Source organism: Aethalodelphis obliquidens, unplaced genomic scaffold (assembly GCF_003676395.1).
Source record: "Aethalodelphis obliquidens isolate GAN/ISIS:26980383/991018 unplaced genomic scaffold, ASM367639v1 scaffold8, whole genome shotgun sequence".
In the NCBI taxonomy this organism is placed as follows: domain Eukaryota; kingdom Metazoa; phylum Chordata; class Mammalia; order Artiodactyla; family Delphinidae; genus Aethalodelphis; species Aethalodelphis obliquidens.
The window spans coordinates 23,523,328-23,535,094 of record NW_020837952.1 but is presented as its reverse complement, the minus strand read 5'-3'; the positions used below and the strand labels follow the sequence as shown (position 1 = coordinate 23,535,094).

General features: G+C 33.1%; 1 protein-coding gene across 1 annotated transcript in view; it reads right to left on the bottom strand.

The window, feature by feature from the left end:
- Window positions 1-1,595: 1,595 nt before the first annotated feature.
- The window catches only part of ZDHHC17 (zDHHC palmitoyltransferase 17), a 106,903-nt gene continuing 96,731 nt past the window's right edge, over window positions 1,596-11,767 (bottom strand). Inside the window, exons 13-17 of the mRNA XM_027107080.1 lie at window positions 10,240-10,333; window positions 9,265-9,348; window positions 7,885-8,042; window positions 7,133-7,227; window positions 1,596-4,446 (exon numbers count right to left, since the gene is read on the bottom strand). Of these exons, the coding sequence (XP_026962881.1) occupies window positions 4,308-4,446; window positions 7,133-7,227; window positions 7,885-8,042; window positions 9,265-9,348; window positions 10,240-10,333 (570 nt within the window). The 3' untranslated portion in view covers window positions 1,596-4,307. The remainder of the gene's footprint in view (window positions 4,447-7,132; window positions 7,228-7,884; window positions 8,043-9,264; window positions 9,349-10,239; window positions 10,334-11,767) is intronic.

Sequence of the window (11,767 nt, the reverse complement as noted above, 5' to 3'; positions counted from 1 at the left end):
TTAACAGGTAAGAATATTAAAACAGTCAATTATAACTGTACTCTCTATTTTCAGAGTTAAGTAGCGATACAGAAGATGTAAAAATGGTTCAAATAAAACATTGTAGGTGAAAACTATAATGTGGCAGATAAAAAATACTGAATAGTACTGATGACAGACAGCCTAGACAGTGCAGAAAAAAATGTAAGTGAACTTAAAGACATTAAAAACTATCCAAGATAAACACTGGGGGAAAAAAGGGAATTTTAAAAAATGAATTATCACTGAGCTATAGGACAATCTCAAGTGGCCTAATATACGTATAACTGGAGTTTGCTGAAAGGGGGGGAAGAAAAATATTTGAAGAAACAATGACTGAAAAATTTCCAAATTTGATGACAACTGTAAACCTACAGATCCAAGAAACAGCAGCAGCAGCAATGAGGCTTTCTAATGCTTTGGATGGAAATAATCCCTCTTTCTTACTTAGTACTAGAAACACTGCTGTCTATTAAAAAGTATTTTCCAATCCCAGTAAATATCTGATGACAGAGATATTCTGGTAAAATTTATCTGAGCAAAACATTCATACTCCAATTCAAAGGCAAAAAGAGTTTTCTAAGAGGCACATTTGGTTTCCTTGAGTTTATGACTTAGCTGACCTAGATCAAGGGACATTCTGAAGTTTCCACTTGGAATTACAGATTTTTCTATTTTAATAGTCACATAAAGATATTTAATAGAAAACTCTAATACCAAGAACTTTATGAAATTGAAGGTTTACTTTCTGACCTGAAGCTAATATTTCTTGTCCTGGTATGTACCACTTGTTTCCAATTATCTCTGTAAACTCTTAGAACCAGAAATCTACATCATAGGTACAATCTACCAATCTGGGAAGGACTGGGGAATCCAGACAAGAAGACAAAGAGGAGAAAAGTACCTAACTGGAATGAAAAGGGAGGGCTTACAGTAGAATTTCCTTTATTATTTATATTTGTTCAAAATATTGTTACTTGAGTTCTACACAGCTCTGGAGGCATTACTTTCAATACCGTAAAATAATTATGAAATGAAAATTAGTCCAATCTGAAAATATTTAATACCACTGCGTTCTCAATTAAACCATAAACAATCATGTGAACAACAGGAAAGGGTTCCTCCATAATTTTTGCTTTTTGAAATCCCAAATAAAGCTTTCTTAGTCATGCAGGGTTTCTCAAGTAACTGAGATCAATGCTTGGTAGGTTTCCTTTTCCACTATTTTACTACAGAGTCTTTAGACATACTTACATTTAAATCTTACAGATTCATACAGTCCTTGAGGATCCTAAGTAACTCCATGGAATACAAAATTCTTAAAGAAAAAAACATATTCTCTTATTTTAAAAAAATTCATTACAAACACAAACATACACACACAGAATTAGAGGTTGCTGGTTTTTGTTTTTTTTAAAGAATACTACCACTACCTTCTATTTTTGCCAATTTCTAGTCTTGCCACCTGATTCCTAGTTGACCCAGATATAAACATATAGAATAATCTTTTCATATCACAGGTACCACTACCCGTGTTTCATCAATTTCTTGAAGAGAACTGAGCAAAAAACCAAACACACATTTAAGAGTCAATATTTATTCTGATTAATATTTTACAAAATTTTGACAGATTTAATTTATGTAAGGAGAGCTAATTTATTAAACACTTTACAGGTTTTTCTTTCCACAGAGTAACACGTTAAGTAGCAAAATAATACTTGGCACAGTTATAAATAAAGAAAATATAAAATAAAAATATCCATAGCTTAAGTATAATAATGATGCTGTTTTATGCCTACTAATATTTCAAATAAATTCCTGGGAACAATAAAATAAGGAAAAAATTCCAAAGAAGTAATTCATGTTTAGAGCTGAGAAATAAGTTCCTATTTGCTAAAAGTATGCAATGAAGCTGATACGAACTATTCCCCAAAGGGTCACCTTCATACACAACTTTAGAACGGGGTTAAACTGGTTCCACACACAGACCTACAAAATAATTAGACGGTACACAGAGGCATGGTTGGCTCCTGACCATCAGACCATTTCTGAGTTATAAATTTCACTGGTACTATGAGATGGCTAGTACTAAAGCATTAACATTGCTAATATTTTCCATGTATACATCTAGAGTTTTGTTTTTTTCTGTCTAACTGAAAGACATCTCCTTTGCACTGGAAAGAATATTGTACCATAAAGAAAGTACATGGTAACAACACTCTCATCCAAACTCTGAGAAAACCACCATTGTATTTGACTGTTAATAAAAATGTATTCGATAAAAACTGCAACTGAGTCTTCACGTGAAGTGGCTCAAAATACAAAAAATTAAAATGAATTCTAGCCTTTTATAAATAACTTTGAATTTAAAAATTATCTAAAATTTCCCCCAATTAGTAGTCAAAACTAGCAGAGACATTTGTAAAGTTAACCAATTTTGTACATTCTATGACAAAATGGCACAATGCTATTGCCACCCCACACCCATCTCTTCCCTTTTCAAAAATAAAGTACGTATGCCAATTTTCTAATATTAAAACACTCAAGTACACTAAGAGTGATTTTTTTGATGTATGACTTATGCTCAAAGAAACTACTATATAAAAATGGTACTTGGAAATACTGAACATCAACTATATACATTTTCACTGCTCCTCTTACTAAGGCAAGGGGCGGGTATACCACTAGACTGCTTTAATACCTGTAATCTGCATTTTACAGAGAATACTAATTTTACCAAGCATCAGACATGCAGTGAACTTGCAGGGTATAATGCTTATTAACAGCGATATTGAACATCACTAGAAGCTCATTAATTATCTCCCTTTTCTTTTTGGTTGGATAAAATGAAATGAGCAGCTTTAAATACACTAACACATAGAGACACAAAGAGAAAACTATTTGATAAATTATTTATATGCAGATACGCAATCTTTACACTGGTCTAGGATCTGTCATTGGTCGGACCACCATTTTCCCACCCTCCCCCAGCCCATTCCCTCTCACAGGTTTCCCACAGGTTGCTCGAACCACAGTTTGCTACAGCGCTTAAGAGGACTAAACCTGTAAACAATAGTTATGGAAGCAGTGACCAACAGTTCACGATGAGAGTATGGAAATGCTGCAACAAAAATTGATCAGTGCATCATGTTTGACAATTCGAAAATCTGAAATTGTTTCAGACAGCATTAACAAATTTCAAAACATTCAATATTGGGAAAATTGAAACAATCTTAGGGATAAAATTCTTTCTGATAGGTCATTCTTTAAAAACCAGAATATACCATTAGCTTTTCTTTTATTCACATGTGCTATATGTACAGAGATCATGCTCCATCTTTAGCTAGACTCCATTATTTTGTCTACACTTTATTTTGCAGTATAGCCATTTATTTCTATTATTGAGAATTTTGCATTAACTTATTTGTTCTGCCTTTTCTTGAAAATAGCTCAACCCTTAAAAAACTGGACTATGTGCACATCAAATTAAATTCTAATTTATGCTTTACTGGATAGTGTGTGCCAGTATACATACTATGAGGTGTATCATGCACTTAGTAGGGCTTTTAAGTTGAACAAAATAACATGACTTACTATACTCATGCAAGTGCTTTATTATCAGACCATAAAACCTTAGAGCAAGGTTACTAAAAATTATTTCACTGAACTAGAAATATATCAGCATTGCCAACAGCTGATAGCAATAAAATATTGTTAGCACATTTTTTGGTGAACATTATTTTCTTGTGTCTTTGAAGACACATTACAGTAGATCCCTAATAAAACAACATGATTTTCATCACAGTATTTACATGTACATTCTAACACGTACATAATACTAGTCTGAAGCAATTTAAGACAACTTTCTTGGAATTAAATGCAATACTAGATTGCATCATAAAATTTAGCTGTATACCATAAATTTAGTTTTAGCTAGAATCAAGCATTTCTGATCAGTATACCATGTCTGTCAACAGAATAAGTTCACTCTTTTTTCATGAAAAATGTTATGAGAACAAAACCAAAAAGTTGAGTATTTTGTGAATTCCCATATTAAGAACCATTAACATTCTTTTTAAGACCTTTATTCTTCCCAGAAGTGGCAGTGTGTTCTGTCCATGTTTACTTTTGTTAATAAAAGTGTTGGAAAAAAAGACTAAAATTCACAGTTAGCCCTACATATAGCATGCTGTTTGTTCAAAGGATGTGGATTCGAGTGTGAGAAAGACACGGACAGACACAATTTTCAGGCACCACTCAGCAATATGCTTCATAGGATAAAGATGCTGCTACACGAGCTGGTACCCAGATCCTGATATTTGGTCATATTCTATGGTATACTGCCTGGTCCAGTCCACAATAACAGGACGAAAGAGGCCACAGCATCGAAATTCAAAGAAGTCTATAATATTCCTTACACATCCATGGCTAAACACCACCCCCACCAAAAAAGAAAAAGAAAAAGAAAAAAAAGTCTATTAGTACAATAATTTAATAGGAGTTTAATATCATTTTAATGTTAAATATATTTTTTTCGAAACTTAAGAACTCAGGTTTCCTGCCAGAAAGAACCTGCTTATAACTCTACAAAATATGTATGCATTCATATTTCTTCACGGCTCTGATTTTTCTCTTTTGCTAATACAATGGGTTATACAATTATATATTAAAGTTATTCAAATTTGCATTTCTTTCATTCCTGTGTAATACGCAATTTTTGATAAAACCTTTCCTTGACTGGTGGCTCTTTGGCAAGGAGACAAACTATATCCAAAATTGAGAGAGTAAAAGACAAAATAATATCAATAGCATAAACTTGACAGTGTACCTAAGAATAGCAATTTAAAAAAAGAAATATTAAGGAAAGTTCCCAAAATTTTAGAACTTCAAGAATACCTTTGGAAAAGCAGTCAGTTTTACACCTTATACAATTATTGTGCCTATGGGAGAATTCTCAAAACTACTCAACCGACTCTATTATTTTTGCTTTTATTTAAAGGTTTACATGCTTTCCACAAACATGCAACAATTAACAGCACCACAAAAGCTTGATGGCAGTAGACAAGCAGCTTGAGTAAAACTCAAAGTTTTAAATATTTCTATTATTAGGAAACTACTGTTTCTTAACTTTGAAGTGAATGCAAATTAAAATATATATATATATAAATAAAAGAATAGAACAGTCTCTTCAATAAATGGTGTTGGGAAAACTCGACAGCCGCATGCGAAAGAATTAAACTGGACCACTATCTTACACCATACACAAAAATTAACTCAAAATGGATTAGACTTGAATGTAAGAACTGAAACCAGAAAACACAAGTGGTAAGCTCCTTGACCTCAGTCTTGGTGATGAATTTGTGAATCTGACACCAAAAGCAAAGGCAACAAAAGCAAAAATAAATAAATGAGACTACATTAGACTAAAAAGGTTCTGAACAGCAAAGGAAACCCATCAACAAAATGAAAAGGCAACCTACTGAATGGGAGAAAATATTTGCAAATCATACATCTGAAAAGGGGTTAATATCCAAAATCTATAAAGAACTCACACAACTCAATAGCAAAAAAGCAAACAATCCAACTAAAAAATAGGCAGATGATCTGAATAGACATTTTTCTAAGGAAGCCATACAGATGGCCAACAGACACGAGAAGATGCTCAACGTCACTAATTTTTAGGGAAATGCAAATCAAAACCACAATGAGATATCACCTCATACCTGTTTGAATGGCTATTATCAAAAAGACAAGAAAAGCAAGTGTTGGTGAGGATGTGCAGAAAAGGGAATTCTTGTGCACTGTTGGTGGGAATGTAAATTGGTGCAGCCGCTGTGGAAAACAGTATGGAGGTTCCTCAAAACATTAAAAATAGAACTACCATATGATCCAGCAATTCCACTTCTGGGTATTTATCCAAAGAAAGTGAAAACGCTAACTTGAAAAGATATCTGCACCCCATGTTCATTACCGCATTATTTACAACAGGCAAGATATGGAAACAACCTAAGTGTCCATCGACAGATGAATAGATTGAAATAATGCGACACACACACACACAATGAAATAAAATTCAGCCATTGTAAAGAAGAAGGAAATATAGCCACTTGTGATAACATGGATGGACTGTGAGGGCATTATAAGTGAAATAAGTCAGACAAAGAAAGACAAATACCACATAATCTCACTTACATGGAATCTGAACAACCAAACTCAAGCTCACAGATACAGAGAACAGACTGGTAGAGGGCAGAGGCTGGGGGTGGGGCTGGGCGAAATAGGCGAGGGGGGTTCAAAATGTACAAACTTCTGGTTCTAAAATAAGTAAGCCCTGGGGATGCAGTGTACAGCATGGTGACTATAGTTAATATTGTACTTCATATTTGAAAATGGCTAAGAGAATAGATCTTAAAAGTTCTCATGACAAGAAAAAAAAAATTTGCAATTATGTATGGTGACAGACATTAACTAGATTTTAGCGGTGATCATTTTGCAGTGTATACAAGTATCAAACCATTATGTTGTATACCTGAAACTAATATAATGTCATATGTCAATCATACTTCAATTAAAGAAAAGAAAACTAGGTGTGTGGAAATTTTTGTGTCATTCAGAGGGCAAATAAAGTAAGTAATTTGCACCAAAAAGTAGTTGCCCTAGAGTCTGGGAAATTTCCCTAAATAATGAATTTTAATCAACTGTATTTTTTAAAATCTTATTTCAATTTTCTGGATACATTCATTTTTGAATGAAAATTTATAAATTGATGGAAAGGTTAAAGAACAAATACTAAACGTTAGTAGGTCAATAAAGTTTGAATTGTATAATTAAGGAAAAAATGAATATCACAAATTTATATACAGTTAATGTGATAAATACTAAAGTTATGGTGAACTAACCAATGTTTCACCTGGCAGAAATCTTGGTATTTGGTATGTTTTATAAGCTATTTTACACATTGTTAAGTAAAATAAATATTCCCTGTTTCATATATTATTGCCATTCTTAAAGAAAATACTTCTCTTTGATGTACTCACTAGATATTTGCTGAGTTTAGTTAGTAAGGAACTTTATATGTCAAGAGAAAATATTAAATTCATAGATATGTACGTACTTGAATGGGCTTTCAATAGATGTTGTTGTGACTTTAAAGTGCTTGTATCTTCTGGCATTCATTCTTTCATTTGTAGTAATACCTAAACATGATATCTAAGAGGCAAGAGAAAGCAAACCATTAACTCTCTGAATATTTAATATAAAACAAGTTAATTCTCAAGAGGATCAGGATGGAGTCTGTTTCTGGCTTTCCATCAGGAGATCATCAAGCGGGTTTACACAGTACCATCTGACTCTGTGGGAAGTAGCTGGTTAAACAGGGAAAATATTTAAAAACAGGTCACCTGGCACTGTGTATGTGTAGGCATGGACATTATGTACATACTACCTCTCCATCAGCCCCTTTAAGAAGGAGCTTTTTTAAAAATCCTAATTAAAAAAACTCTTGAGTAAATACTGATATTTGTAGGTAATAAAATATTAAAACACACACAAAATTAATGGAACCATCAGTCTAAGCTCACACTTATATCCAACTGGATGTATGTAAACCAGGAAAGAGAAATAAAAAGTTTTGATGACAGTAGTAGTGAAAGTTAAAAGTTCATAATATAAGAAGAGGGAGGAGAGGTGGAGAGAAAGAGTGAAGAAGAAAGGAACAGCAAACTGAAAATTTTAACTCTTGAAAAAATTTTAATTACTGAAAAGTAGGAATGGTTATAAAGAGAATACATTGTTATCTTTTAAGCTAGGAGTGAATTTTTAAGAGTTCTCTGCACACTAAAGAACAAATAATGCACTTGCACATACCTGATACATCTGACACATGAGTAATACAGCCACCCACATGAAATGAAAAACACTGTTCAGAAACATCCAAAACATCCAGGGTGAACATGTGGCAATTTGAGTAATATATGTCCAAAATCCATCCTTGGTATAACTGGTCTCACAGTGGAGTCCCCAGTCTAAAATCAGAGCAGAAGAACGCAAATTTACTCATAACCATCCAAGCACCTCGTGTGGACATTTGTGGTAGGCACCACTTAGAAAACACGATCCAAGAATTTAACTGATGACTTTCAATGGAAGTATTTTCATACTCTTAAATAATCCCCTTGTACATTAGTGAAAAAACATATCAAAAGCAGAAATAGAAAAAGCAGCAGGCAATCCTAAAAACAAACAAACCTGTACTGTAACGATAATACAGTTTTTATTTGATTGGTATTGCATACATACAATATGTAAAAAAACAATTCCTTTATACAAAGATAAGATGATACAGATATGTGAGACTTCTTTGGAGGGGAGGAACATAACACAAGATCACCTTGGTGAGGGGGACTTTTTCCAAAACAAAATCTACTCTTTGAGAGCTGCTGCCATAAAGAACTGATGTTATTAGTAGGACTATGCTCTCTCTCTCAGGTGTGTTGGGCTGCCAGAAATTAGGTAAAGATCTCTGACAAAATCGTTCTCTCTGTTAATCCCTATTTGAGGAAGTAACCTCCTTTTTCATTAGGGCAATAACAGAGATTATTCTTAATATCTGTGGGAGTAGGAGGACTAGGAAATCATCCAAGACTTATTTTTAAGTCAGTATCTAATACATCTTTGTGCTAAATACCACCAAGCCCTGAAGGACAGTAACTAATATTTTCATTTAAATTCTTTCCAAATTATGTTCTCAGTGCAATAAAACCCCATCATTTCTTCTAAGATACTATACCCATATGATCACTGAATGACAACTTATTCTTAACCTTTTAAATATTCTCTAATAGGCAATAATTATACCTTACTCTTCAAAACATTTCAAGTTCTGTGCAAACTTAACTATATTTTCCCAGCTGTTTGGTAAGAAAGAGCAACTAGCACAATCACAAAATCTATAAACTACTAGAGTAAAGCAAGCATGTGATGTGAAAAATGTTGGTGTTTTTTACCCAGAAGCTTTTCAAAGCCTATTAAAAGATAATTAACTGATAATTCTGTTTCTTATACTCTATGTTGAACATGTTTGACAGTTCTATATCTATTTTTTCTCTATGCTTCATTGTAGTGAGGTGCCCCAAACCATAATTTTTAGTTAAAACACATTTGTCATTATCATATTTTTTGTTAATATGGTAAAGCATGAGTATGCAAACACGTGTTTTAAGAAGATAAAAAACTAATTGTACTCACAAGAAATACAACCATAAATCATCCAGCAGATCATAAAAAGCAAGAAGAATAGGTAGCCCATAAAGTATCTATGGTTGCCTGCACCTAAAGAACAAAACAGAAGCAATTTTTTTTAGCTAAGAAAAAACAACTGGAAATACACCTAGGGGTGAGGTAGGGGTGGCGAAATTCCATGAAAAGTGAGATACACCTTGGACAATAATCACATACATTATTTATTTTACAAAATGTTCTTCAAGAAAATAAATGTTTTAATAAAATTGTTAAAATAAAAGAATGCTTATAATGACACACAAAGATGTAGTGACTGCAATGATATTCATTCAAAAGAGTCTTAATGAACCAAATAAATCACAAGTTTGAGCTTTAATTCTACTATTTGCCTTGAGGTTTAAATAATCCTATTTTATCTTTAGTTTTATAAACTTTAAAATCCTACTTTTTAAAGGCTTCTCCCCAACATAGTCATACAATCTTTGTAATGTTTCCCTGCTGTCCTCTCATAAAATCTCCAGGGCCACGTCTCAGACCACTTAGTTCATTTCCTCAGACTATGCCATTCTTGAACACTGAGATATGTAGAGTTCTTATCTGTCATTCTTCTCTGCCTCTGTACATAGCAACCTTTAAATATTTTTTATTGCCTTACTTTCTTTAGTTTAACTAAAAAACAACACAATCTGCCCCCTTATTGATTTCACTGTTATCCAATGGAGAAAACAGGAAAGAGTAGGCACCAGAGAGAATTGATAGAGAAATTATATCAATCTTTTCTAGACACTGATTTTATGATGTCTTTTCCCCTCTCTCTTACAACTGAGTTGATGTTTTGGCACTCAGAAAATAATTGGGGGAACGAGGGGTATTGTAGGGTGCTAGAATGAACCTTCTACACCTACTTTAATATTGTACTTCATTAGTTGCCTAGAGTAATTTAAATGAACAATATATTTAGAAATTACTCATAAAACTTACCTACACAATTGCCCACCCATGGGCAATGATGGTCGAATTTTGCAATACAGCGGTTGCACACACCACAGTGTTTGGACCTCACTGGTTTCCGTATCTGTTAACAGGCATGTTAAAAGATTATGAAAGGCACTATACCTAAGAGAGGAAAGCCGAACATTTTATTTTCTCAAAATACAATATGAAAAAAACCCGGTATTTTTTGAAAAGGATTATACCAAGGTTTCCAAAGGAATAGAACCAAACAAAAATCACTTTTGTTTAATAAAATTTCAACTGCAACAACAAAGATGAAGAGGATAAGTCTACTCTAAAATATAAATTCCTAAGACAGGGCAGAACCATCAATTCACAAAAATAATTAAGAATCAAAGATCAATTTGCTGTTGCAATGAATGGTACTATATTTAATTCACAGCCCTCAAATTCCTCAAATATCACTCTTCAGGCTTCTTAATGAAAATGTATTGCAATTAATGGTCATAATACTGGTTGTTGCTTAATAAAATGAAATTGGTTCCTTAGTAAAAGGAAGGTCAATTTAGAAGTGAATAAAAGAGAGCTTTTAAAATTCGCATCATTAATAAAATGTTTCCCAAAGTTTACAAATCCAGCAAAAAATCCCAGTAAGTGTACACGTCTTTCTTTTAGTGAAAGAAATCTGAGATCTCAGATTAAGGTACAGCACTTCCTCTGCTGAACTGCACGACCTTATCTAAGAAAGTACAACATGCTTAAGAAGTTTAGGCAGTCCCTGTTTGTTTTAAAAAACATAAAATACATTCTTCAGGTCTTCACAGGCAATAAAAAACTCATGTTTATGATGTTTTAAGTGTTATGAAATGTTTTTCTCTACATTACTCTAAAGCAACCAAGTGAATACAAGAACTCATTGGCGATCTTCAAAGAGCTGCTAGTCCCAATGCTGGATACATGACAAGAGCTACAGTTATTAACCCTTGCTAGAAACAAATTTTGTAATATCCTTTATTGGTGTTTCAATAAAAGCACTAACATTTCCCCAACAGTTTGCATAAATTACACACTATTCTGAGGTACTAAGAAAAAGGCATAGGTGCACTATGCGGTTCTTACATGTATTAAAAAATCTGTGGACCCAAGAAAAGGCTAAGTCATTCTTCACCACAGATATGAGACTAAACCTATTAGCAGAAAGAAGTAGGATATATCAAACAAATTTTATCCTTACTTCCAACTCTCAGCTAAGTCTCCCCTCTGGGCAACAGCTGTCAATGAATTCTGCACAAAAACTGACACAAGCCTCCTAAACACAACAGTTGCCGTAGTTCACTTACAGAGCAATTCATTTTTAGAAAATTCTTATCTACATGTGTCTGTGTATTTTTCAAAGTAAAGATACCCATATAATGACAAATACCTCTGTCAATGTGAATCATTTTATAATAGAACAAGCTCTTTATTTTACAATAACAAATTATCTATCCAGAATTATGCAGCTTATGATAACATAATATATAATAAAATGTTTATGCTATGATGAGAGAAAGTC